General features: G+C 40.0%; 2 protein-coding genes and 1 long non-coding RNA gene across 4 annotated transcripts in view; 1 reads left to right on the top strand and 2 right to left on the bottom strand.

Moving 5' to 3' along the window:
• The first annotated feature begins 51 nt into the window (after nucleotides 1–51).
• Nucleotides 52–3,217, top strand: LOC123958050. The gene is made up of 3 exons (XR_006821989.1): nucleotides 52–186; nucleotides 1,013–1,379; nucleotides 1,746–3,217. It is a non-coding gene; the product is annotated as an uncharacterized LOC123958050 (long non-coding RNA).
• A 965-nt stretch (nucleotides 3,218–4,182) lies between these two features.
• Nucleotides 4,183–11,566, bottom strand: LOC123958319 (MICOS complex subunit MIC27-like). Its single transcript, XM_046031614.1, has 11 exons — nucleotides 11,450–11,566; nucleotides 10,303–10,401; nucleotides 10,071–10,196; nucleotides 9,480–9,534; nucleotides 8,786–8,884; nucleotides 7,544–7,635; nucleotides 7,337–7,453; nucleotides 6,483–6,696; nucleotides 6,074–6,367; nucleotides 5,672–5,803; nucleotides 4,183–4,841 (listed from the first exon to the last, which is right to left on the bottom strand). The coding sequence occupies exons 1-11, from the start codon at nucleotides 11,459–11,461 to the stop codon at nucleotides 4,753–4,755; spliced, it is 1,329 nt and encodes a 442-aa protein (XP_045887570.1). The 5' UTR covers nucleotides 11,462–11,566; the 3' UTR covers nucleotides 4,183–4,752.
• Nucleotides 11,567–14,259: 2,693 nt separating this feature from the next.
• si:ch211-26b3.4 (connector enhancer of kinase suppressor of ras 2) overlaps nucleotides 14,260–27,955 on the bottom strand; it is a 49,829-nt gene continuing 36,133 nt past the window's right edge. The window contains exons 17-23 of one of the 2 annotated variants that reach the window (XM_046031611.1): nucleotides 24,635–24,708; nucleotides 24,429–24,500; nucleotides 22,436–22,506; nucleotides 22,233–22,333; nucleotides 20,902–21,655; nucleotides 15,827–16,122; nucleotides 14,260–15,733 (exon numbers count right to left, since the gene is read on the bottom strand). In XM_046031611.1, the coding sequence (XP_045887567.1) occupies nucleotides 15,524–15,733; nucleotides 15,827–16,122; nucleotides 20,902–21,655; nucleotides 22,233–22,333; nucleotides 22,436–22,506; nucleotides 24,429–24,500; nucleotides 24,635–24,708 (1,578 nt within the window). In that variant the 3' untranslated portion in view covers nucleotides 14,260–15,523. The remainder of the gene's footprint in view (nucleotides 15,734–15,826; nucleotides 16,123–20,901; nucleotides 21,656–22,232; nucleotides 22,334–22,435; nucleotides 22,507–24,428; nucleotides 24,501–24,634; nucleotides 24,709–27,955) is intronic. The other variant, XM_046031612.1, reaches the window with a different exon arrangement.

Below are 27,955 nucleotides of genomic sequence, written 5' to 3'. Positions count from 1 at the left end.
GTGAACCACCGTCTGGTACTGAAAACCCAGGGTTAACCCCGAAGATACCTGATAAGCTCAAATCCTGCTTCGTGGTACAGGCCCCAGCTCTGATCAGCTGTGTAACTCATATCATTCAAGTCACAAAACTCACAGACTTATTAGCTGGATGATAATACCAACAAACGCACCAATATACATATACAGGTACAACATATGACTTACTTTTGCCATTTTCGCTGTTTTTCATCTAAAAACAGCTGTTGTTTTTGTATAAAAACAGCTGCGGGCCACCATCTTGGTATTGCGCAATCCATCTGAGCTCTTAGGATTCTTTTTCACCTCAAACTGTAGCTGAAGAAAAGTGTTGCTTTGGAACAGACGCTTCTTTATCATTTGATCTGCTGGCCGACCCGTAGGCAAAAACGTACAGACATCCAATATATCAACCGATTCGTCTGCTCAATACAAAGAAAAAGAGACCACAGCCTTGTAGGATGTTCTGTTCTCAAGTTGTGGGCCAGTAAAGCATGGGGGTTCTTTTGATCATAGGAATGTTCACTGTTTTTATCAATATTTCAATATTTTGGAAGCTTTATGTTATTTGAAACATGGTTGTATGGACAGAAATAGTGTTTAGAAGATAACTCCCAATAAAAGTGAACATGTAGGCTAAACAGTAAATATGGCCAAAACATGGACATTCGCCTGGTATACTTCTGAAAGTATATTAAGTTTCTTTTCATCAAATTTACAGTTATAGTTACAGTTGTATTCCAGGTGAAGATGTTCAATTACATTATAATCAACAGGATGATGGTTTTGATTGTGATATTGCTATTAAAATATAGATTTTATACCAGGCAAGCATGGAAATATCATATTTTCCTTTATTGCATCTCTATTTACTCTTTAGTAGCAAAATAAATAGGTTTACTAGCAACAATATTCCTTAGCTTCTGACCTATGCATCTAGGCCTGATGGTTGAGGAGTTATTCCATGTTATTGTATGTTTTTTTATCTGGCCAACAGAATTATTCAAGCATAGCTGAAGAAGTTACTGTGGATACATTTTATTCGACAAGCCACAACATCAGAGTCAACAGAAGCCCACTTAACGTCTGTGTTCTAAGACAACAAAGGTAAGCATTGAATAAACATTGAATCCTACATCCCTCCAAACACTGTGCCAGCAACATCTTGGCCCAGACCGGCCATCGGTCCTGAAACAACACAGCCGCATCAGCGAGGACACTTCATCCGTTCGATGACTGTTCTCAAGGAGTCACCTGAGAGCATAACCTGCTATCCCTGTCACTGCACTGTGGCCTCAGCCCTGCACATAACGCTGGAAAGCCAGTGGGAACATCTCATCTCTGCCAGCGCTTAGAACAATAGGGTAAACCACAGTTTTTGTTAGTTTTTCTTCATCATATAACGTTTTTTATTAACCATAAATTTATTCAGTTAATATACATTTAGCTATAAAGAAATGTCCTCATTTTATCTGTGTCTGTAAGAAGACAAAGGTCAATCTATCAAAAATAATTCTAGGATACTGAGATCAATTTAATAATCTAATTAATAATTCATTTGTTTTATTTGTTTTCCCTGTTAATAGGGTGGTGCCCCATACGAGTTATTAAAGTAGTGTTTCTCTTACACATGTGTGCACACAAGATGTGCATAAGCAAACACCCTTAAACTGCTTACATAATTATGTTTATATTTTTGCTGATAAATGTGTTATGTGTTTATTTGACAGTGGGGGCCTCCCTTGCTGGCCAGACCCTGGGAAGATAACCACCACAAACCATAACCCTCACAAAGTCCTCTGTGGAAAATCTGGCTCATGGGGGTGAAAGGTGTGAGGTCAGGCTTGTGAGCCCAGCTTCCTGGAAAAAATCTGAGAGCGCTCTGGACTACACGACAGAGTCCAGTCTAACACTAGTTCTCAGAACATAATTATAGCTGGTGCTTGTGTGGGATGCCGTAAGGGAGGGGGCCCATATGTATAGGGGACCCTAGAGGGAGGTGAGATGAGGCTATAATTAGCGTCAAATCTTGCAGGGGGGCTCTGAAACCTCGAACACTGGCCCTCACTTTATAGCAACAAGATGTCCATGTGAGAAGAAGAGATTGCACAGATTTCCAGCATTCCCACTCTCTCTGCTCTGTTCTACTTTGAATGAGTCAATGTGTTCCATATGGTTTCATTAATGCTGTTGGTGGGAAATGATTGCAGGACAGAGTTGTTTCTGGATGAGTTTTTATCAGAATATTTGGCAGTGCTTGTCTAAGAAACAGCACGGTCACATTGGCCCCCTGACACCTCAACTCAAACAATCCACACAAACTGAATATCCAATGCCACAGGAAGCCTGGTTCCCATATTTGTGAGTGTCTCCATGTATAACAGGAAGAAGGATGAGAAAGTATTGACGTCTAATCGATCTGACATCTTCCTCTAGACTGTAGGCTTTTCCTCTTAAACACATATGTGAGCAGCACACACACCCACACACACACAGACTCCCTAGGGAGTCAACCTCATGCAGAGTTTATGAGGTCCAAGGAGCTCCGGTTCCTCTGAGGAGCAGTAAAGAAGCTATAAAGATGTCAACAGATAGCCTGGTCCCTCGGTACAAACTGTGTGCTCACAAATAAACAAAAACATGTGGCACCAAAATGCTTTAAAGTATACATGACATCCCAGGTTTAATACACACAATTGTTTCCCAGACTTCCAGAGTTCCCCAACATAATAATTGCTGTACTTTTGTTTCTGGAAACCACGATGACTGTATCACTTGGGATCAGATTTACTAACAGTTGGACAGTTTGTACTTTACTGACCAAGGAAGCAGTTCTCATTTACATTTTTATGAGCAAGTTTCCAACTTGGTACAATTGGTTCAACTAAGTGAGTAAATTGTACCAGACTATAGCCAGGCTAGCAGCTCTGTGAGGGTGTGCATAGGCACAGTGGTGCTTCGAGCAACACGCTAACATCAGTAAACATGCTCACAATGCTGTTTAGCCGGTATAGTGCTTACCTGTTAGTTTAGCGTGTTAGCATGCTAACATTTGCTTATTAGCACAAAAAACTAAGTAGCCTACAGCTGAAGCTGACTGAAATGTAATTAGTTATAATACTGTTTATATATACTGTTAATAATTATCTGAACAAAATTAAATGGTCATTTTTCCAATAGTTGTTATGATGTGATATTTCACTAAAAAGCAAAAATGATAACCTCATGGCAATGCTGCAGGGAAGGTTCATCTCTGGAGACGATGAATGTTGTTGACAGTTCATGGCACATAAAATTATTAAATTGTTTGATTTAATATTATGCATTTATTTCTTGTTATATACACTTAATAAACATTGGTTTGTGGCTTTGGTCACTAATAAAGTCTACAACCTTTCAGTACAATACAATACCGTACTTTAAATTTTACCCCAGCTCATTACCGAGCTATTTCATAATTTCTGGGAGGTTTAAAGTTTACACCAGTCGTGGCGTGAGACAGGAACCTCCAGATGTGAGCCATAAGTGTGAGATTATTGGCAAAGTCATCTGAATATGTCTGAACAGCAGCTCAAAAGAAAGATCAGTTCACTGGGACCTTTTGAAGGACATGGATTACTAAGATGACATTTTTATTTTGCGTGATTCATTTATATGTATATTATCAAAATAGGTTAAAGTCTAATGTTCATAATGCTGAGCACAAACTGTTCCTTATGTATAAGGAAAGATCCTCAGTTGATGTATGGTGCAAACCTAAATATATCATTGAAAATAACAGTGAAAAACCTTATATGACCAAAACTTAAATTGCTTTGTACATATTTAAGTTCCACTTACCATTAGGTACAGAAACCAGTGGGTTTAATGGTTTCCCTGAAAAGAAAAGGCTATTTCAAATGAAGATTAAGTTCATCTCATTTTAAGCTGATCATTATATTATGTCCTAAGAGCTACTCTTATTAGTAAAATGTCCTTCATTTCTGGAGTTGTTTGTTTTTGGTTTGATGATTATAAAAAAAACTATTATTGTGTCAGTTATGTGCTTAACTGACAAATGTGTCACTACTAAAACTACGGTATCTTGTAACTGTGTGTGCTGAAATTACAATAAATAACACAACTAATACTGACAAGTAAACATTTAGTAGATGACATGATGCAACATGAAATTGTGAAAATATAGATTTATTTTTGATTCTGAACAACTGAAGACCATTTTTGATATAACAAAATTACAGCACTAGTCAACCGTGTAACCATTACAAGCACACGTGCAGTATTTTCACCTTACCAACGCAGTGTGCTAAATTACAATAAATAAAAGCACCATGCACTCATGGCTGTGAAAGCCGTTGCACAAAAGCCAGTAATTGTTAAATGACACATACAGCGAGAAAATTTCACAAACTGCCATCTGTGAATTAAAAGAAAGTTGTGGGTGTGTTTTTTTCTCTCCATGTTTCTGTCCTTTTACGCAAATCAACTCAGTTCTGTGTACTGGAATTCACTGCATTGCTGCTACAATGCAAATATACTTGGACCTCTTTCTGTGGAAAATAAATGATGTGTGCCAAAGAAATGAGAATGGAAATGTTTACGAAAGACTTCCTGACTCTGCTTGCTTGCAAAATGGCCTATTTACAAAGCATGATGATACAGAGCATTTGTCAATCAGGATGAGATACGAGATGGCAGTGTGGGAATGAGGCTTCTCCTGTGGCCAGCTGTGGTGTCTCAGCTGCGTGTGCTGTACAGGTCTTCATCCTCGGGGTTGGCCTGGCCGAAGTCCATTACAGCAGGGTCTGGCTTGAAACCAGTGCCCCCTGGAGGGCAGCAAGAGAAATGCATGCTCAGTCAAAAGCACAGAAATATAATATGTTAAACGGGATTTAGCTGGTCCATTACATTACAAGATAACCCTAATTAGAACCAGCCAAATCTAATGAGTACAAGGGGTCAAAGCAGCAGTGTCCTATCAGTCTTACTGTGACCATACAATACTAGTGAACTAGTGTTCAGTACAATAGGCATGGATTCGAACTAGCACAGAGACCCAAACATGCACAAAGACACACCACATCTCTTCCTAGAATTAACAAAATTCTGTGTAGGTGTTTTTCTTGGAGACTAGGGTTTATTCGAGCAAACAGATTCTGTAACTACCTTTCCAATGTATAATCCATTGTTATCGTAAGATTGTCTTTCATGTTTACAAACTGCGGGTCCTACACACCACTAAGGTTTTCAAACTGCACATATCCAATGTTAATATATTCAAAAAGGCTTGCACAACTAATTCACTCTGTTGAAATGTTGAAGATATGGATGGGTTCTCCATAGACCAATGGTAGTGTGTGTTTGGCTGAAATATGAGATGTCACAGTTATACTGAGTGCCAATATGCACCTGCATACGTCAGACATCGAATATTGAGGGCTGAAAGTGAGTGGACTGCAGCTGTTTGTTTATTGTTGAGCTGTACTTGATTGTTTTGTCATGTATTTCAGGGCTGACTTGTGACACAAGATATATTTAGGTAGAAACTGACAATAGCATTATCAAATCTCTGCTTATCTAATGTCTGTGTGCATGGGTAAGTCACTGCCTGACTCACCAAATAGTGCAGCGGTATGAGTGCAAGTGTTCACAGTACCTTTGCTGATTTCTGCTGCAGACTGTTGGGGAGGTGTCGGGGTCAGTGTCTCCTCCACAGCAGCAACTTGGGGTGGGTCAGCTAACTCAGGTTGAACAGCAGGTTCGGGCACACCAGATTCACCAACTGGCACTGTGGACAAGTCAAAACACAACTGATGCGTTTCCACCTTTATGGAAGCTTTTGTGACTTCATAGTAATATTGACAGTAACATTTACAACAAATCAGTGTACTGTAGAACTAACGCAAAAAAGGTATGAATAGCTTTCACAAACATTTACTGGATCATTATTGTGCTTAGGAGCTTTCAATAAATTAAGTAGCTGTTCCATTCCCAGTTAATCCACTTCTGTACCAACAGTGGTTTTCCAAGTAAGTATTACTAGTGCACTTTCTAGTACCTGCTGCCTCATCTGAGGCCTTTGGAGCAGGTGGTTCTTCAGAGGAAGAAACGTCCTCGACTGGAGCCGCCTCCGCCTCCACTGGCGAAGCGGCCTCCACCAGAGTAACCTCCACTGGAGAAGCCTCTACCATCTCCGGTTCTAAGCTCAACGTCGGCTTGGCTGGACTAGAGTCAGGGGAGACATCCTGTGCATTTTTTGTGTCTGAGGGCTCCTCACTTTCAACAGGAGCAGGTATTTCCCCTGAGGTTGTGGTGGTCTCAGTCTCTGCAGGCACTGAATGTGCCACTGGATCTAAACAGGAGAAAAAATTCAGCAAATCATCAGTAGAAGCCTTTGTGTTATTGTGTGTGAAACAAAAGAGATGGAGACAGAGAAAGGAGCAGACAGAGATCAATATCTATAATACCTGCGATGGTCTCTGTAGGGGTCTGGTCGGGGGATATCTCTGTGAGTGTTACTGATGACGCCTCCTCTGTTATGACAGTGACAATGTGCTCATCAGAGACAGGAACAGACAGAGCTAATTCCACCTCTGTCTCTGGGATTGTAGCACTCTGGACTGAGCTGGGCTCTGAGGCCTCCTCCACTACCGCAGACTCTGGGTTTGGCACTGTAGCTGCCTAACAACATATGGATAAAAAGAAAGATTTAAATCTGTTTTAAATCTGTAAGACTGTTTAAATTATTCTATATAAAATTATTATGAATCTTACAATTTGATTAATCACACTAAAACTTAACTTGTCAGTGACAGAAGTAACACATTTAATCTATAAAACACAATAAAGCTTTACAATTTCATTGAACATTTCAATTCTAATAGGTTAGATTTATTACACTGACTATGGTGAAAAAAAAATAATCGCTTACATTAGCATTTTACATTTCAGGCATTTAGCTGACACTACGCAGTGACGCACAGTGAGTTTAACAGCAGTAAAAGCTTTAAGTTCTAGATCACAAGTGACTCCAAGTGACTACATATGATGTGCAAAGAGCACTGTAACTTTTACATCATAATAGGGCAAAGTGCTAGGAAATGAAATGTACTTAAACCTATTGAGAGGTAAAAAGGGACTTTTTTGAGCAAGTAAAAAGTGAAGGGCGGAAATGATTCACAGGGAAAGTTATCAATATGTGGGTTAAGCCATTGTCTTGGTTTTAGTCACACAGTAAAACAGTACTTTCAGAAACAAACTGGTTACATCCATACATAATGGTCATAATAAATCTATTCAGTAATTCAGTCTGACTGTTAACCTGCAGGTGTGCAGCAGCAATCTCTTTGGCAACAGGCTCCTGGGACTTGTAGGTGAGCAGCGAAGACACTGCGGCGCTGCTCCACCGCCCTGCAGCATACACCTTCTTACCCGTCACCTAGGGAGGTAAAAGACAATAGTAGTGTTAAACGCTGAAAATAATGACTTTGTATAACCAAGAGGTCAGCATTTGAAAAGGTTTGGTTACCTTTAACACAGCCACAGTCTGGGACGGATAGCACACGGAAGCTCCTGCACTCATCAGGCCCAGCGGAAGGGCTATCCTCTTGAAACGAGAGCCTTAAATAATGTTTGCGATAAAGAATGGCAATCAATCTAACTTGGCACAGACTAAATCCTGGCGCCCAACTTCATCTTGGACTGCTGTATTTAGAAAGATCACATACCCCTGGCTTATTAGCTTATTTAGACTGACATAGTGGCGCCGGTTAGACTCGTGTTGGTGGTTCACGACGCTCTTCCCAATCAAGTTTGAACACAGGCCAGACATTGACTAGATTTAGTGAACAGGTGTCTTTACTAGGAATGAACTCATTCAAAACTGAAACAGAAACTTAATGTCACTTGTTTGTAATGTGTTCTACCTGTGGTTTAGCAGCCAGGGGACTGCAATTGAAGTGGCAAACTGTGGTCTGCGAATGCTGGTAAACAGTGACAGCTGCCTCTTATGACTGGATCAAACTTGTGTTACATGTGCTTCAAGTAATCAACTGTAAATTCAAGAGTATCATATATAACACCTAGGTACATAATTGTGAATGTCTAAATAAAGTATCTGTCAGTCTATCCATCTATATGAAAGGGGTGTTATTTAAAAAATTATTAAATAACCAAAAATTGTTATTTCCACACGTCCAAATTCAGGGTGGCATGAAAATAGATAAGTCTAAAATATAACACTTTAAACATAAACACACATTGAAATACTACATATTATCACTACATAGATTTCCTGCTGGGAAACTTTACAATAGTACAAAAGGAAATATTAGATGGTTACATCGTTATCATTATTGATGTTTAACATTCTGCAGGGCTGGATGTAGAACCTGAATACATTGTTCAGGTTATGACTGTTTGAATGAAGATCATACTAAACAGTTAAGAATTTAGATTTTTTTTATTCATTTGATTTTGTTAAATGAAAATGAAATTTCTTTTGGAAAACCAGCTTTTACACAGCAACTAAGGGATACTGAAAATGTACTGTTGTGAAATCAGTAATAAAACTGGAGGTATATCAGCTGGCATATTGCGAATCGAAAAATGTGAATGAAAGTTGATTGATGTGCTAAACATTGTGAGACGACATTTGCCTGTGGTTTGTTTTTATATACGGTAATCATTTTCCATGCACTAATAAATGACAAAATAACTGTTCCCAGCAGGCCTACAGTGTGTGTGATATAGTGACTGGGGATCGAGTTACCTTTTCGTGCCAAGAACATGCCAAGCAGGCCAGCCATGTTGATGGTGCCAAATCTGGGTAGAAAACCCGGTGGAGGGTCTTTCAAGTAATAGTAAACATCTGGGAAACACAGGAACGCAGTCTACATGACAAATATTTCTTAGTTGTGAACTGGTGTCTGGCTCATATTGTGATTATTTACAACACTAGCAGCAGTAAGAATATTGTTAAATAGTAATAATTACCGTAATAGTATGTGCAGAAGTATGACTAATGGATAGAATGATACACTAACGCTTTTCTTACATATTGTCTGATGTTGGGGACATAACATACCCAGTACAAATGCCACAGAGAAACACGCACAGTCACAAAAAAAAACAGTGTGCTGTTTTATAATGAAATTTTACATACAGCAGAAAGATATATTTTAATAAGGCCATAAATAGATACACATTGTGTGATTTGTTTTTAGGGTGCCAGTACAATCTCATGAGTTTAAGGCAACAAGAGTTTATGTACAAAAAACCCTTCATATGTAATATCAGAAATGTACCACACAATTCTGAATATAAGTGCTATATAAGGAAGGCAAGGGATTTAAGTTTAGAATTTCAGGGATGGAGATTATTTGTTTTATATATATATATATATATATATATATATATATATATATATATATATATGATGCCTTGCGGATCTACTGTTGACTCACCCTCTGCTGCATGGTATAGATTAACACTTCCACTTTTCACAGATACAAAGGCACCCTGCGGGGAACAAAGGACAAAGCTGAAATCAACCACTACAACACACCACCAAGAACAGAACTAACTAGACGATTCTGAAACAGATACATCGGATTCAGTTTGAGGCGTTATCCCCCCCCCCCTTTCTTCCACATTATCAAACTGTCAAATCTCCTCTCGGCAAACCTTAAAGCGGCTGGGTTAACTGCATGAACGCTATTTCCTGTCTGACTCCTAAACTTTGCTGTTTGCAAAATCGTTCCTGCACAGAGCACTTGCAGCATGAGGGATTGCGCTCTGTAACCGCAAACAAGAGGAACAAAAATCAGGGTTGGAAAACCAACACTGCAGGTGCAAGATAAGACCTCTGCAATGGGTTTTAGCTGTTGTTCTATTTCTATAACATTTATTTACACCCCTCAAAGGGTTGTTGTTGTCATTGGGTTTAATGTGTTAGAGAGGATGTGAAAGTAGTAGTTAATTGTGCCGCAGTGGTGCTTGCAAACTTTAATTTATTGTTATGCATCGCTGTAGATATACACATAAAATCTAAATACCTGTACAGCCTGGAAAAATGGTAGTATGCTCTCTCTCACTGTAGTTAACCTGCTCTCAATAACACCTGGCCTCCCTGGAACAAACTGGGCAGGAGCAGACTGTAGCAGCGGTGTGTAGATGTTCAGCTGGGGACAGAGGCAGAGTCATCATATAATTATGACGTGTAACAGTTCGGTGAATGGCAATGCGTTCTCTCCCACAAGATCTGCTGAAGTTTTGGGACAGCCATACCTTTTCTCGAGTAACCAGCCCACCAGTGGGCGCTTCGCTCACAGTATACACACGGATGGAGGCTATGCCCAGCACTGTCGGGACAGCCACCATCACCACCTAGCACACAGTCAAAGTACAGTGCAAACTTTAATGTCTGTCAACTCATAGCAAAAACACAAACAAACTAATAGACACTGATAGACAGATGACTCATGTGGACCAGTTGTGGAAGAAGCAGAGCAACATTAGATGTTTTACATATGTAGCAAAGCCACAATGTAAAAATACCCCATTCAAAGTGATGTCTTGTGGTCATAATTTAATAATTAAGTAAAAGCCTAAATATGACAAGAATATATTATTAAATCATCAAAGGTACTCATGATTAATTCCCAGAGTTAGTGTTATTGTTATCATCATAGCTGTCATACTGTTATACTACTACCATTTTAATGTTGCAGCAGCTTTAATTGGAGCTCATTTTAATGGCTTTGTGTACTATTGGGTACTTAAACTATAACATGCGTCATATTATAAGTTATATATCATGTTTTGCATGCATAATATTTAGTATATAGCTAGTTGTTAAATAAATGTAACGTTAATAAAGTCAAAGACCCTCAAAATGATACTTAAATACAGCGTTTAAGTAAATGTATTTAGTGATTGTCACTACTGATACGCACATGGTCAGCGTTCAACAGCCACAGTATCTGTAACTACATTTACTGGATACTGTGGAGACAATAACTTACAACCGACACCAACTAAGCTAACGTTAAATGTAATGTTTACGTTGCCTTTAACTGTGTTCATGTTGATGCAAAACGGTCTATATTGGCTAACGAAGCCAGGGTTGCCACATATTAATATTTCTCGGCTGTTACACATGCTTTGGAGTAAAGTAATGGTGGAAGTAGTGCTCAAACTGCTGTCAGCTAACTTAGCAAAACGCTGTCTAGCTAGCATAGACTCACTCAGCGAGGCTAATAGAGAAGACATAGTTAGCACAACACAGCGTTTAATGCCTGGAAGGTGACAGTCAGTCCAACTTTGCATTAACAGCTCCGGGACTGTTGACACTAACACTACACCCACGCATTCATTGAAAATACACATTTTAAACACAAAAAACTTTGCCGAAGAGGTAATGTCAAGCATTCACCTTGGCCGCCATGACAGCGCTCCCCCTTCTTCTTGGACTCGCCGCTTCGAATAGTCCAAGCCACGGTCAGCTACTGCCACCTACTGGACGGAAGGGGCATCTGCAGCAGCCCGCTATTGATGGTGATATCATCAGTGTTCACATGCTCTCAGTACCGGTAATGACTGTTGTTTTGTAAATTTACATGCATGCAATTAAAATGTAAAGAATCCCATTTCGTTTTATTAATATTTTAGGAGGATTTCTAAATGATTAAACTGTTACTGCAAATCCGCATTTAAAGCGATTGTTAATGATATGCAGTGGTTTTTTAGGGGCTCCAAATGCTCCACGTTCACTGCAAGTCTGATGGTTTTGGTAATTTGATTAGTTTTGTTAGGGAATTGGCTCAACTTATAAAGTACAATATTAACTGAGGTGAATCTGGTATTATAAATAGTTATATGGCTCTATCTTGAAGAGGGGCTCTGTGTCAAAAAGAGCAAAATTTTTTTCGTAAATGGGGTGCTCATGTTCCTAACGCAAACAAACACAAATCAAGTATTGTTCCAGCATAGTAGAGTGCACTGGCTGCTCTGAACTTGATGGGATCTTGGAGGCGATTGAGTACATACACATTGCACAGGGCAGGAGGTGGGTCAGACATATAGGGTCCAACAGCCAATTTTTGCCCCGTGGACCCTAACAGGTTAGAAAAAGATTTGTCTGAAAAACAGATGAGAACAAAGTAGCACCATTAGATGCTTCATTACATGTACACGTCGTGCACACGTGAATATGAGCGTGAATGCCTGGATGCCTCGTGATAGACTGATTACCTGTCCAGTGTGTATCCCACCTCTTACTCAATGTGAATAGCCTCCTTCCTCCCCTGACCCTGTATGGGATAAGTGTGCACAGATAATGGCTGGATGCAATGGGTGGATGCATAGAAGTGCATGCATACTAGCTAATTTTAGTAGTCTGAGGTGGATACTTACGAAGAGTGAGTAGGTAAGGGTTCAGTTTGCTCAAAGACATTTTTGATAAACACGTTAGCTTTTGCAGGAGTAAAACATAACATATGGCCTCCTGCTGTGGTCATCTCCACTGTGGCAACATCAGCACAGAACATGCTGTAATGCGGTTTCAGTAAATCCAAGAAACAGTACACATAAACAGGACATAGCTCGTAGTGCAGAGGATTCAGTTTATTGAAGTCAAAGTTTAACAACTTAAGTTTACAATCTGTCTTTTTTGTAATATATATTCATATATATGAAACCAAAAAAGGCTACTTTAGGAAGAATAAATGTCATTTTCTTTCTTTTTTAATATCATCTTTAGTCAGTTTAATGTACAGAATAACAGTAAGCTAATATTATCCTTGAAAAAGAGCAATATGTTCCTTTTTTAATGTCGCAGTGCAACTTACATCTTACACACCTGTGCAATGTACCATGAGGTGTACACCCCTGAAAGAACACACAGTGGAATCTCCCTTTTCGGCCTGTTTCTGCAGGTCCACACACACAAAGATCTGGGAGGGATAACACAGTCTGTGCCTACAAATCATAACTCACACTCCTTAATCTACAGTATGTCGCCTGCTCAGCGGAGCAGCGGCTGGATAAAGAAGACCAAAGCTAAAGATGAGAGGTCTGCAGACTAAATCTGTATTGTAACTCTTCTACAGCTGTGTGTGTGTGTAGGATCGCCAGTATAGTCAGTCCATCGTTGCCAAAGAGAGGGTTGGGAGGCACAGGGAAAGTGCTTGCATCATTTAGTTTCTTTGTGGTACTCTCAAATTAACCATTCAAAAAACATGAGCTATATCTCTGGGGTGTGTTTGATATTTCACGACAGTGTGACATGATGAAAAAACCTGAACCTACACGCAAAGAACTACAGTAAAATATGAAGAATAAGTACAGATAGTGCTGGATGCAGCAGTTGCTACGCATGTCTCTCAGAGTCTTCGACACTGGGGGGCACCGTCGAGTCCTTGGCCTGATATTGCAGATGAAATGATTCATCCGGGTTTCACAGACATTAAAGACCATTTAGTGTAGCGAGGTCTTTGACCGTCCAGTATCAACCATAATCTATAAGGGAATGTCAAAATAGCTTTTGTTAGTTTTGAGTAACTGTACTGTTGTCTGTCAGGTAAGTTTCCTGAAGCCTTTGGACTAGTGTCTGTCCTTCCATGTAAACCAAAACATCAAATTGAAACCCCCTTCTAGGATGCTGAAGGAGGATCTGCATTAGATCACGTAACTGAGCAGCAAACATGCCTCCCTCAGTTATTGTACAGTGTGTGTCTTCAAACACTATCTAATGAAAATCAGAAGAATACATTAAATCTATGAACATATAAATAAAAAGTCATATTTCAACAGTGCTTTTGCATGTATCATGCGCTACAAGTCAAACTATCTTGCAATCATGGGAGGAAGATAAAAAGAAAAGAACGCAAATGATCCACAATATTTTACCCTGTCCAATAAAATCAGCCCCAGGCCTTTTCTCATGCAACACATCACCAGGAGAAGGGTCAGCCATGATGTAAACCAGAAAACTGTCAATGATGGAGTTTGTTGTTGTTGTTCTGCCTCCTAGTTGTTCAACTGCTAAACACCCTGCATCTACAGAGTGAAGAGGGGGACACTGCAAAACCTTGGCATAGAATACATCATACTTTACATTATATCTATGACACAAAACGTAAATAGATTTATATATTCTTCTATGTTTAAATATATTTGTAGACTGTACACAAATCTTTAGAAAATGAGACGGCAAATGCTTTTACCTGATATTTTGAACAGCAATGGTAAAGAGGCCAATGAGACATAGACCTTGTGATGCAGCCAATGAGATATAGAGATATAGAAAGTGCATTCTTTGTAGTGAGTGACTCCTTTGAAAAGAACTCTCCAGCTCTTGCATTCGCTGATAAAAGAAAAAGATGAGAAACTGAAAAAAGAAAACAAAAAAACCCCAAAACGTTTTGCACCCACGCAAATACATACTCTCTGTCTTCCCTCCGCTACCTCTAGAAGCATATCACAGTGGTAGTGGAACGCAAACATTTACATCAGTATACACAGCAGTATACACATATACACAAGTCTTTGACGACTAGAGAGAGAGAGAGAGAGGAAACAAAGGAATATTAAGAGAAGGAGGAGATGACAGAAACACAGAGCAAGAGAGAGAGAGGTAATGAAAAGAAAGAGAGGAAAAGAGAATGCAAACTGAATCATAGCTGTCAGAGGAGCCTCCTTCTGCAGATAAAATTGTGGTTGTTTTTTTTTTTTTTTGAACAGTTCACAGTTTGAAATAGTGCGCATCTAGCCAGCACAATGGTTCCTTCAATGCTCGTGACACTTGTTTTCATTGGTTCCCAGAGGAACGGCTAAAACAGATAAACCAGCATTGACGGCTACCTTTCACAGTCTTATACTAAACTCACTGCCCTTACTTTCCCCACACTGTCCCGTCGGCTCAGCCTAGAAAAACAAGTGAGGTCCCTGTAAATCAATGAGATATGCGGTGAGAGAAAACAAAAAGATAGAGAGAGAAAGGGGGAGAACTGGTGGCTCTGGGTGCAAAGTTCATCAGTACAAAAGTAGTACAGTGCTGTGGTGAAAAGGATTCTCCTCTGTATTGCTGCTACATAGCTCCCCCTGACCCCTTAAATAAACAGGAAAAAATAGCAAAACCGAGAGAATACAAAGGAACGAACATGTTAAAAAGTCCTCCTTTTTTTCCATTTTGCTCGACAAGCGTGTGGAGTTTATGCTGAGTTCCATAGACAAAGGAAGATTAATGCTTTCTGTTCAGGCATGCAATAGGCACCCTGTGGGGTCCTCAGGATTATCAAAAGTTCGTACACGCAGGTCTCAGACTGTTCCCTCTATGATATTTACACATCTTACAATGTGTGTTCCTGTGTGTGTGCGTGTTTGTGTGAGTGCGTGCTCAGAGTCGTGATCAAGAGAGAGGATTCAGCTAATGTAAAGCTCCCAGTGTGTGTGTGCGCGTGCGTGTGTGTGCGTGCATCAGTTCAGTCTTTGCTTCTTCTTCTCTTTCTCACACATGTGTCTCAATGAAGGAGTGTGTGTGGGTCATGAGAGGTGCGGCCAGCGGGGAGAGGTCGTCCTGGCCGTTGGTGCCCGGACTGAGCTGGCAGATGTCTGAGTAGAGCTCGCTGTGCCACTGCTTCCACTCTCTGAAGGTCTGGGAGCACAGGCCAGGGTCCTCCAGGAGCGCACATATTACTGCCAGCTCGGACTCTTTGGCCTGGGGGAGCAAAGAGACACCGGGGAGTTACCGCATTGATTCCTCAAACATCTAATTCTTCTTTAAATCCCCCAAATCTTCTGTTTGTGGTACCTTCAAGGTGCTGCGGAGGGCTCGGACCCGGTGAAGTCTATCATTGAGCAGGGGGTCCCTGGCTCTCTGGGTGAAACAACGTCGAAGCTCCTGCCTGCTACAGGGTCTTGGGTCTCCTAGGGCTGTCACGTTGGCTTGCTCCAGGGCCCGGTACAGCTGCTCTAGCCCGTCCAACAGCTCCGGCTCACGGCCCTCTGACACCCGCCGCTCCCTTCCCTCCGACACCCTCCTCTCTCTGCTCTCAACTCTCAACTCCCGCAGGTCTGAGACACCCAGGAGAGGAGTCAGATTCACTGCTAGAATGACACAACAAACTCCATTTGAATATACGGTCATTTGTTCTTTATAGAGCTGAACAAAATAGTTGATTAATCAATTTGTTGATTGACATAAATTAATTATTTTGATAATCGATTTACTATTTTTTCAGAAAAAAAGGGCAAAAATTCACAGTTAACCTCTAAAATGTAAATATTTGCTGGTTTTCTTAGCTTCCTATGATAGTAAATTGGCTACTCTGGGATTTTGGACTGTTGACGGTTGCTGGTAGAACAAAACAAGCAATACAAGAGGTCAAATTGGGCTTGAGCTACTATTTTATAGACCGAAAGGTTAATCAATTAATCGAGAACTAATCCGCTGATGTTGATATTTGATTATTACACAGGGAATGAAAGTAGCGCCCACCACCGCGGGTAACTTGGTGGTGATGGTGGGTGAAATCGTCGTGCCATCCGCCGCTTTGGCGGACAGGAAAAATGCGAAGAGAGGCACGGTTTGATCCGAGTTACAGCCAGTGCGCTGCTCACCAGCATCAGAGGCTGCGGGAGAACTCCGGTGTTGTCGGAGAATAACTAAGCTTGTCTATTAAACACAGAGGCACTTGGTGTTATTTTCGTTGGCCAACTTTTGAATTGAACCTCAAACTGAGTATTTTTTTAGTTTTTGATGAGAGATGGACTCCTAGGAGATTTGAACTGAGATGAACTGTGGGTTTTGTATTGAGGCTTACTGTATAGTACAGTTCACACTGGTAAACTTTGTTGTCTGTAGGTAGGCCTACCTGATGATGTTATATCTTATTATTTAATGACTTGACTCACAAATTATCTTTCTCATATTATAATAATCATTATAAGCATCACCGAATTTCATCATAACAAAGGCCTGGCCTACAAGAAAGAACAGTGTATGTTTAATCTATGTAAGATAAAGAGCCTAAAAATTAATTGCATATTAAATTGCAATCGCAATGTAGGTAAAAAAAATCATAATTAGATTATTTTCCGAAATCGTTCAGCCCTATGCTCTAGTTAAATATTGACCGAACCAAATCACCAAACAGTATTGCCTGTTGTCTGTTGCTCCTGCTTAGCGTGTCTTCCAAAAGTGCCATTATATATATGGCCAAAAATGTTATCACAATAAAAAGTTTCCTATCTTTCGATATGGATAATTATCACGATAAGTATCAAATTGTTATTTCTTTCGAGTTTAAAGGCTGATTTTTGCTCCTGAGTGATGGTGAATGGTTAATTGAGGTTTAAACTCTTTTTTATGGTCAACACTTGATGACAAACAGTGGATCACTTCACAAATCTGAGGTTGAACATTCAAAACAATTATGATCAAATCTTTGTCAACAAATATGCCTGAGTAAAATTAAGCAAAAGCTTTTTTTCAGTCCTATTTCCTCAACAAAATAAACATCTTACTAAAAAATTAAGTCCTAATTCGTGTATAATTCATGTGAATAAAATCAATAATTTATTGAATATTTATTGAACATTTGTTATATTGTTATTGAAAAAAAATATATTGCGATAATTATTGTTATTGTTTTATTGTCCAGCCCTATTTAAGATCTATCTATCTATCTATCTATCTATCTATCTATCTATCTATCTATATATATATATTCTCTGCTGCTATATATTCACTTGTCCTTTTTGGTTCACCATAATAATTCTTAATAATGTAAATATTGTACATACCCACACACCTTTATATTTGTCTTTATTTTTTATATTTATACTATTATATTTACATATTATATATTATTATTATTATTATTATTATTATTATTATTATTATTATTATTATTATATATTTACTATTTATCTATCTACCTTTGACAAGTGCAATTGTGACAAAAGAATTTCCCCTTGGGGATCAATAAAGTATTTCTGATTCTGATTTCAGATTCTGATATATATATATATATATATAGTAAGCTTAGGATAAGAATGGAAAAATGTCCTTGCACCAGGCCCTTTGTTTGTACAATCGAACAATCAGTGCTTTCCAAACTATTTGGTTTGTTCCACCTCAATCCAAATACTTTTGTGACAGAGGTCACCATAGATTAATTTTCCCTGCTCAGACTGGTTCATTTCAATCATTTTTGGAGGCCTTAAGAGGTAAAGGTACAAGGTAGGTTTAATGTTTAATGTGGTTTGTAACTCCCTTTTGTATAATTGTTACAATATACAGTAACAAAAACATTCATAGAATGGTAAACACAAGCAATCTATAAACTATATTCCATGGAGCACTGCTGAAACCACAAGAAAAAAGCATAGATTAGAGAAAAGTCCCCAACTAACCTATTTTTTTCTAATTAACCAACGCCCTAAATGCAATGGTGGATTGTAACTCTGTAAAAGTACATTTACTTAAGAACTGTACTTAAAGGTTTAATGTGTAAGTTTTAGTGGCATCTAGTGGTGAGGGTTGTGAATTGCTGTTGGCTCTTGTGCTAAATAATACATATGGGCCTCCATTTGTCCAAATTTCACTTCTCTTCTTACTTCTAATAAACCAGTCAACTACTACTACTACTACTACTACTAACGTTACTTCTTCATACGTATTCAACGTGGTGACAAAATGCGCTCTGTAGAGCAGTTTGTCTGTTCAGGCAGCAAAACATGGCGACATCCTTGTTAAAGGACCCACGGTGTATGTAGATACAAATGGCTCATTCTAAGGTAATAAAAACATAATGGTGGGGTTGGGAGTGTTACTTTAAAAATGAAAAAATGAAAGTAATGTTACTTTTGGATTACTTCAATACTAAAATACGCAAATAAAGACAAGAGGGTATCAAAGATGCAGTGTCTGCTCAGTGTATTTTTAGAGAAATATACAATTATAAAATATCCCATTCCATCCATCCATCCATCATCAACCGCTTATCCTGCATACAGGATCGCAGAGGGCTGGAGCCAATCCCAGCTGACAGGCAGGGTACACCCTGTATCGGTTGCCAGTCCATCGCAGGGCCACACATAGACAAACAACCACTAACACTCACATTCACACCTAAGGGCAATTTTGGAGTCCCCAATTAACCTAGACTGCATGTCTGTGGATGGTGGGAGGAAGCCGGAGCACCCAGAGAGGACCCACGCGGACACGGGGAGAACATGCAAACTCCACGACCTTTTAGGCCTAAATGTTTTATACCATATGCCTTGCATTAGGGATTATTGCGGGGAGCGTTGACAGGCGAGCAGGCAACAAAACTGCTTTCAGCACCCTCCCAGTGAAGGCAACATGAACAGGTCCGAACACAGTCTCATTAGTTGACTCAGCCCCAGGGTGACAACTGCCAAACCCGGAATGAAAACCACCTTCATACTGTATCCTCAGTGGTCAAACTGGCCTCTGTGCTTGGGTCCGGCTGCCGTGTCCACTCACTGGGAGCTGGAATCAGTCTGTACAGAGTCGGCATAACGGGGTGGGGGCGTAACATACATTTAACTCAATTCAGATATACGGCGACCAATATCTGCGACAAATCCCTCATTGGCTGTGTGTTTTTATAGGAAACAAATAGCACTCCGCTTTCCGCTTAATGGAAACTTTGTGTGTAATCCCTATGTGTAATCCCCGTTTTTACAAAATACACCTGTAATCTGATTACGTCTTTATTTTCTGTACTGTAACGGAATACAGTTACTTTATTTTTGTATCCGGAATACTTAACGCTGTTACATGTAATCCGTTACTCCCCAGCCCTGCATAACTGTTCATCATGTAAGTTCTTTATATACCACTGAAAACATAGTTGTGGATATTGTATTACATTTATGTCAATGGACAGATTTGTCTCCTAAATATTACACAATGGACAATTAAGTAAAATTCTAAATTTCTTTACAAAAGCATTTCCATTATATGCCACTTTATGATTCTACTTCACTACAATTCAGAGGGAAATTTTGTACTGATTTTTATTTGACAGCTAGTAATTACAGTTTACAGATTAACCCATGCGCCTTGATGACATGAGCTTTTTTTCTCATTGTTTCTTATACTATATATGTACAATGTATATATAATTGCTAATTTAACATTGTTATCCCCTCTGCATACAATTTTGCTTTTGATCTGATGTTAATAAAAAGGTAGTGAAGGCGTAATCTTTGCAAACTGGGCTTGGACATTTGATGAAGGTATTGAAATACAGGAATTCTCCCACAACAGCGTTATCATATAAAATTAGGAAATATTCTATTTTTATTTTATTTTATGTAGGCTATGTATGTACCAAAAATATTTTCTTTTTTGCAAAAAGGTAATTTACAGATAAAAAGCAAAGCTCCCTTTTATAGTTCTTATACACAAACGGTTATAAAACTTCAATAACAGAGATCCTAATGAGAAATATTTGGGTTTTGGGAGGGGTAGTGCTGAATGAAACAGATACACGGTAGACAAGACAAACATCCATTGGATTTAAACTTTCCAGTTGGGGTCTCTGAGACCCAAAACAGTAGCAGACTTCTGATTATTTGAATCTTTCTAAATCCTGTGGTACACTTCTCCCCCGATACCCTGTTTACCTTTGACTTTCTGATTTTACAGCAAAGTTAACATGCAATACCTTCAGTTCTGAGATAATACAGTCTTTAATTAAGGAAATCATCATGTACAGCACAATACTTTTAATTATTACTAATTTGCTACTTAAAAGTCTATTCCTCTGAAGACCAGAGAGACTTTTTTCATGTACATCTCTGAAAGCTTTTCTCCCTGTATAAAACAGAACTGATGTGTAACTTCCTTACCCTCCTCCCCCTGCAGAATATCTGCAGCCTGTCCCTCCGCCTCCTCGTCCTCGCTCCTCTCCTCCATATGAGCTGAGGTGTGTAACAGCTTCCCTGGCATCGGGTCCCTGTTCCTGGGCAGACTCTGGCTGCGTTGCTTGTGAGACCGTCGGTGTGCGTGACTGTGTGTGTGTGGACCTCGCTCCAGAGGGAAGGGCCCGTCTCGCTCCCTGTCCCTCTCTGCGGCGTGGTGTCTCCGCACGGGCAGCGTGGCCTGCCTGCGTCTCTCTGGGGACATGCTCTGTCGGCCCAGCCCTCCGTACAGCCCCATCTCTCCAGCCATGCTCCCCATAAGGCCTCCATAATCGCTCTCCCCCGGCGCAGTCTGGAGAAAGTGCAGCCCTGCGCTGGTCAGAGGGGTCTCAATGAGGTCCTGCCAGGACCGACGCTCACGATGGGAAGAACGGCAGCCTGATGAGTGGGTACTTGTGCTGCCTGTCCCAGTCCCCATGCCCATCCCGTCTCCACGCTGGTCCTCGGCCGAGGAGTGGGAGTGTGTGGACTCGCTGGAGAAATGTCGGCCGTGCTTGGGCTCCGGGAAGGGGCTTGAGGAATTGACCTGGAGAGGGAGAGGGGAGGTGGAAGAGACCATCTGTGGAGGGATGGGGGAGGTGGAGGCACTCATTGGTAGAGGGAGTGGGGACGGAGTGGAGCGCATGAGGCTCATGGAGCTGACCGAGCGGGGCAACTGGTCATAACTGTGAAGGAGGTTAGCCTGAAGGGCCGAGGGGTTGTGAGGTTGACGGGGTTGGTTAGGAAAGAGAGGCGTGAGGAGGGACAGATAGTTCATAGGGCAGAAATGTGAGCACAGATACAAGGAAAATGTGCCCCGCAAAGCAAGGAGAAGGAGGAGGTGTTGCAAGGAAAGCACAACAGGATAGTGTAAAGAGCAGAAAAGACCAAAAGATGAGAGCAAAAAAAGCAATGAGATGGCAGTTGAGTAACTCCAGGAATGACTGACATGACTGTATGTATGGCAGCTCAGCTGTGAAAACATGGCTGAACATGAAAGCAAACTTCACTGTTCACATTATCTTTCAGTGATTTAATGAACAATGGCAACTGTCGCCACCTAGAGGTCAGATTGTAAACAAGTTCTGGCAGCAGAACACAGAGGAGTGATGGTCTTGGCTGCTTACCGAACCAGAGTCTTTCACACTCTGATGTTTTATTAATGCTGAGAGTCTCTGCTCTATGCAGCTCTGAAAATTGTAAGGCTTTTAGGAATAAAATATTCTATCAGAATGAAACACTGCAAAGAAAATGTTGAGTGTGTATGTGTGTGTACTTACTGATGGTGTGCGGTGATAAGTATCACAGAGGGATGAGGGTCCCTCCTGTTTGAGCGTCATTGAGCCATCTACCTCGTCTTGATCACTCTCACTCCAGTAGTCTTTTTATTTCAATAAAAACAGACACAAACACACGTACATGTTAGCAGTCCATGATTGGAATGGTAAAGTCGGCCATTTGTAGCCAAGTGAATCCGTCTCACCTTCATCCGGGCGTGGCACCTTGTCGTCTGGGGTGTAGCCAATAGCAGCTAGCCCCAGCCGGTTCATCCACCTAGAGGAAGCAAGGAAAGAGAAAAAGAAGAATGCAAAGGGGAGGGATGAAAAGCAAGGAGAAGGAAGGCATTGGAGGATAGATGAGAAAAGGAGCGAAGGATGGGTTATACTGGGTAAATGGTGGGTGATGAATAAAAAAACTTTCCCTTTAAATAATTTAAATGGTGTCTCTTAACACTTGATATCTGTCTAACTGGCTCCATCCCCCTGATGAGTAGAAAAAAGCGTTGAGATAATTAGAGAGATGGATGCAGAAAAAGAGAAATGACAATCCCACGTCCCCTTCTCTCTCAACAGTGAGTCTCAGATGGCGTTCTTTCTCCTCATCTGCGCTTCCTGTCCTCCTCCCATCCTCTCTGTCTGTCTCCATTGCAGATGCCGACTTGTCCTGTAGCTCTCTGCAGACACCTAATAATAAGGTCACTGCTAAGAATAGAGGCCTAGTCTGTGCATGAGGAACAGGACCTCGTCATACTAGGAAGTGCATCCTACAGGAAGCAACTTCCATATTAAGATTAGAAAGTCCTATTTAAAGACCAAAACTTAGCATGAATTGATCCTACTAACATGTATCGCCTCTGTAGCCAAAGGCTGAACTCCACTGTTGTCCCTAAAACCATTAAAATCATCAAACAACAGCATCAGTGAGCCACACTGTTGCACTGGGTGACGTGTTCTTTCGTGAAGATGAACATGGGCACTGTATTTTACTTTGAGTCAATCCTACATTCACAGTTCTGTTTCCAGATATAAGTACTAGCACGTAGTAGTCCCCAACAAATGTGCCATTTCCTCCTGCTTGAGTAATGTTTGCTAAAAACTACAGGACACCAGCTGCTGTAGGATATCACTGAGCATTTTAAAGAAAATAAAACCTATTTTTGTGCGTGATTTTTAAAGATTTACATCTTCATTAGAGACCAATGGGCCAGGGGATGAGAACCACACACAGGGAAGTGAGAAAGTATTGAGAGATTGAGCAACATGGCTGATTTTAGTATTTTCATGGGATTTGCTGTGAATATGAAAATTTTTTGAATTAACGTCACCCTTATCTCAGTCAATTTGGCTTGTGATAATCTACATAGGCTATTGTTGTGCTCTTAGTTATAGCCTGTTTTCACCTTTCCCGGGGCACCAGGAACCTTTTTTAGGAACTCAGGAACTTTATCTGTGTTTCGACCAAAGGAGCCAGTCTCTACATTCAGTGCTTAGGTTAGCCTACTCCTAAAACCCTTCCGACTCGGGCAATAGTATTTTCAAATGATCCAGGAACTATCTGGGTGGGGCTTGCAGCACTGAACGCTGCTTATTGGTCAAATTTGCTGGCATTTTCTACAGCATTTTTCAACAGTGTATTACTCTAACACTACTATGTGATTGCCTCTGGAAGCTAAGACTATCCAGATGTTAAGTGCACCAAAAAGTATTGATACATTTTTCAGACAAAAGGACATTTGTCTGCTGCCTACACCAACACCCATGTATTCACACACAAATGCATGTAAAAATGTGTGCAACCACGCTTTCCCACATGAACTGGCAAACACAGTATGGAAGTCAAATATAGCTGGTTAATTAATCTCCCCCAATTATCGCCCCGTGTCATTGAGGAGAGGTGTGGATAATTAGAACTCATCAAGATGGCGCTCCTGCAAATATCACCATGATCTCCTTCTCACACAAGCACACACGTGACACACACACACACACACACACACACAGTTCTACATTTAACACCAGAGGGTCAGGTTCATGCCTTATTCATGCGCAGTGTTGTGTGGGCTGTTGTTGTTCTTGTGTAAACTTGGTTTACTCAGTTAAAATATTCATGAAAGAACACATGATGTCCCCTGCATCTGACTATTGTCCACATTAAGACACAAGCACAGAGACTCACAGAGACACCCACTCACTCACCTGTTCATTTCCTCAAGACAATCTGTGGCAAAGAAGAAGCTCTTGATTTTGGGATGACAGGCTTTGAAGGCACTGCAGTTAGTCAGGGAGAAGGAGACTTATTAGTGTTTTCGCCTATGCGCGGTAGGTTTGTATGCGTTCGTGTTGTGTGGGTGAGAGCAAATGTGCTTGATTAGTAATTCTGGCGGCATGTGAGGGACACTCACAATTTCCTTCTGCACTCTATGGCTCGGTCTATTCTGAACTCTGGGAGGCTGATGAAGCCCTCAGCCTTCTCATCCTGCAGGCAGAGACAGATGGAGAGTGTTGGTACATCATCAACACAGAAAACAAAATGTCATACAAACTGATATACCAATTCTATTTGGGATAGTAGTACTGTCGTCAAGCATATGAAAACAGCATATGTTGTTTACAGTATATTGGCTGAGATAAACTCCTTTCACCACCTGACATAAAAGGATAGATGAGATATGACTATCCTGAGTACGCAGACTCACATTTACAGTTAATTTTGGGTCAGAGTAAATTGTTCTTTTCTTCATAATATTACAAATATTCCAATAATCTATTGATCCAAACATCTATACCCTATCTTCAAGTCTTACAGTGAGATTTGTGTTTGTATGAGGTCAAAATGCTCTAAATGCATTGGACAGATCAACTACTTTGAATTAGAGCTGTAACCGACAGAAAATTAATCACCAACTATTTAGATCACTGCATTGTTTAAGTCAACCAAAATCAAAAAGCTAAAGCTAAAGCTTTGTCCTCTTCTTTCATAATATATTTTGTTCACTTTTCTGATGTTTTGTAGACCAAATGATTAATTGATTAATCCAGAAAATAACTGGCAGAAATGAGTGTTAGTTGCAACATTCCCTGGTGATGAAAGCTGAAAGCACAAATGCAAGAATTGTGATTTTACATAAAAACAGATTCTGAGTGATGAAAAGCAACACTGAATAGATTCCACACATATAACTATTATTAACTAATATTCCCAAAACTAACAACATTTTTCTACAATTTATTTCATCATGAGATTATTTGATAACACTTACCAGCAAAAATATTTCTAAAATAACTTGGAAAATTAACTGCTAAATGTTGCATTGTAACATTTATTCTTAATGTCTTGTTGTGATGTGTTGTTTTCTCACCTGGAATGGGGACATCATAATTACAGGGTCATTTTTGTTTTCAATAGTTTTAAAAGGGGTACACAATTTAGCTTTGTTTTTAAAGAATGGTCAAACTTGAAGGAGTCCCTGTGAGTCTAGATCCTACAATTCCCATTGTTAATCTTTGTCATCTTTCAAAGTCAATTGGCCTCATGCAAGAACCACTCATACCAACAGATTTGTTGTACAAGTGATTAAAATTTTCTCTTAGGCATGAACATACTTTATGGTGCAGATCTGTCCTAGGAGTCATGTGCAATTAATATGCTGTTATTCCAACCTAAGATTTTCGCTAATGGTTTATGTATTTCATTTCTTTGAAGCAATTTTGAGTTTGAAAATCAAATCCAGTATATTAAAATACAGTATATAAATAACACAATTATGTTGACAGTATCCTGTTTGATTCTGTAATTTGAATTATAATATATTTCTAAATGTATTCATATAGCCTAACAATAGCATCCATTTAAATTGGCTAAATATTAATATGAACATCTCAAACTGCAAATTTACTTAAATTATAAAGTAACTGAATGTTAATGTAATGGTTTTAGGGTTTTGGTGTTAGTCTTTTGTTGTGGTTATGTTGGTTAGTCCTCCTTCTGATGTCTTTCATATTTCACTTCCTGTATCTGTGTGGTCTCATCTGTCTGTTGTGTTTTCTTTATGTCATTTGTTCATTCATTCTGTTTCCTGTTTTACTTTGAATTTGTTCTGTCCTTGGTGTTTGTCATTATGTTCACCCTTCCTGGTATATTTAGTTGGGCTGCACTTTTCATTTGTTGCGTGTTCATTGTTCCACTCATATTAGATATTGAACTGTTTGTCTCTGGTATCATTGTGTTTTGTTTGTGGTTTAGATTACCACAGGATGTGCTTCTATGAACATGCAACTTGTTAGATCTGCAACTCTACGAGACTTGTCAACACGACAGACATGCCGATCCAACCCTATTCCACCAAATGTCCAGGTACTCGCCACAATCAGATACCTGGCTCTAGGAACTTTCTAAAGGGAGATAGGAGTCAGATCTCATGGTCATTAAAGCCCTCATCAGATTATCACCCATGTACATCAAATTTCTGTACACTTTCATGCCATTACTGGACTACCCAACATTGTAGGCGCAATAGACTGTCCATATGTACTCATCAAAGCGCCTTCCACTGATGCATTCCCCTTCCTCAATCGCAAGCAGTATCACTCCATCAACATCTAAATTTAATCAGATGCAAGATACAACTCGCTAAAGGCCGTTGTCTGATGGCCTGGGGCCATCCTTTGTTCTGCAGAATAGCGTGGTTGGGACGTGTCTTGTGCAATGTGCCCGTAGAGATGGCTGGCTTATTGGCAAGTGGCTTGTCAACTGCAAATCATTTTCTAGGGCTGGACGATATGGCCAAAAATGTTTTTACGTTTTTGCGAAAAAGTTTCATTTCTTTCGATATAGATAAAATCACGATACAGGTGTATTGAATTGTTATTTCTTTCGAGTTTAAAGGCTGATTTTTGGTCAACACTTGATGGCAAACACAGTGGATCACTTCACAAATCTGAGGTGGAACATTCAAAACAATTGATTCAAGTGAATAGAATAAAATATTTATTGAATATTTGTTATTGAAAAAAATTATATCACGATAATTTTCTCCAGGTGATTGAGGTAGTGCTCCCTGGCTCATGACACCTCTAGTCAATCCACAGAGTAGACAAGCTCATACAACGAGTGTCACACGAGCGTCATACAATGAGCGTCATACAATGAGCGTCATACAACGCACATATGCTGTGGTAGAATACACAATTAGAATTTTGAAGGCCAAGTGGATGTGCCTCGACACAGCTGGTGGCAAGCTGCTCTACACTCCAGAGAAGGCATGTCAGATTATTTTAGTATGCTGTGTATTGCATAATACTGCAATGAATGAAGGCGTTCCAATACCATCCAGCACCTCCAGAGAACATGCCAGATAATCCACTACATAGACCACACCGTCAAAATGCCATCGTGATTAGGAAACAACTAATTGCGTGGCTTTAGGTTAGGCTATCATGCTGTAATTAATTAATTAATTACTTTATTTAGACTAGAATTATTTTACATTTTATTGGCATCAGAATGTTTTAACACATCACTTATGCTCGCTAGGCTGTCTGACATTTTTTCTAATGTGGCACACATAGTTTGAAGACATTTCAACATTTCCTCCTGGTGTGTATAAGACACCACTTGTGTGTGTGGGAAGCGACGGTGATATGGAGCGTCAGATGGTCCTGGCTGTGGGGCAGAGTCTAACTGATCATCTTCTGAATAAAAGAAAATATTGAACATGATTGTG

This window comes from Micropterus dolomieu, linkage group LG19 (assembly GCF_021292245.1).
Source record: "Micropterus dolomieu isolate WLL.071019.BEF.003 ecotype Adirondacks linkage group LG19, ASM2129224v1, whole genome shotgun sequence".
NCBI classification, from domain to species: domain Eukaryota; kingdom Metazoa; phylum Chordata; class Actinopteri; order Centrarchiformes; family Centrarchidae; genus Micropterus; species Micropterus dolomieu.
Note: the sequence above shows the minus strand (reverse complement) of the source record. Positions and strands in the feature narration are given on the sequence as shown.

Bases quoted from the DNA above. Each gene is read 5' to 3' on its own strand.
- LOC123958319 (XM_046031614.1), bottom strand. The intron at 6,697-7,336 runs GTTAACAGTCAG...ATATGTTGTTAG, and splicing joins TTGCTGCTGCACACCTGCAG to GCAGCTACAGTGCCAAACCC. The intron at 5,804-6,073 runs GTACTAGAAAGT...ACTTGTCCACAG, and splicing joins GGCCTCAGATGAGGCAGCAG to TGCCAGTTGGTGAATCTGGT.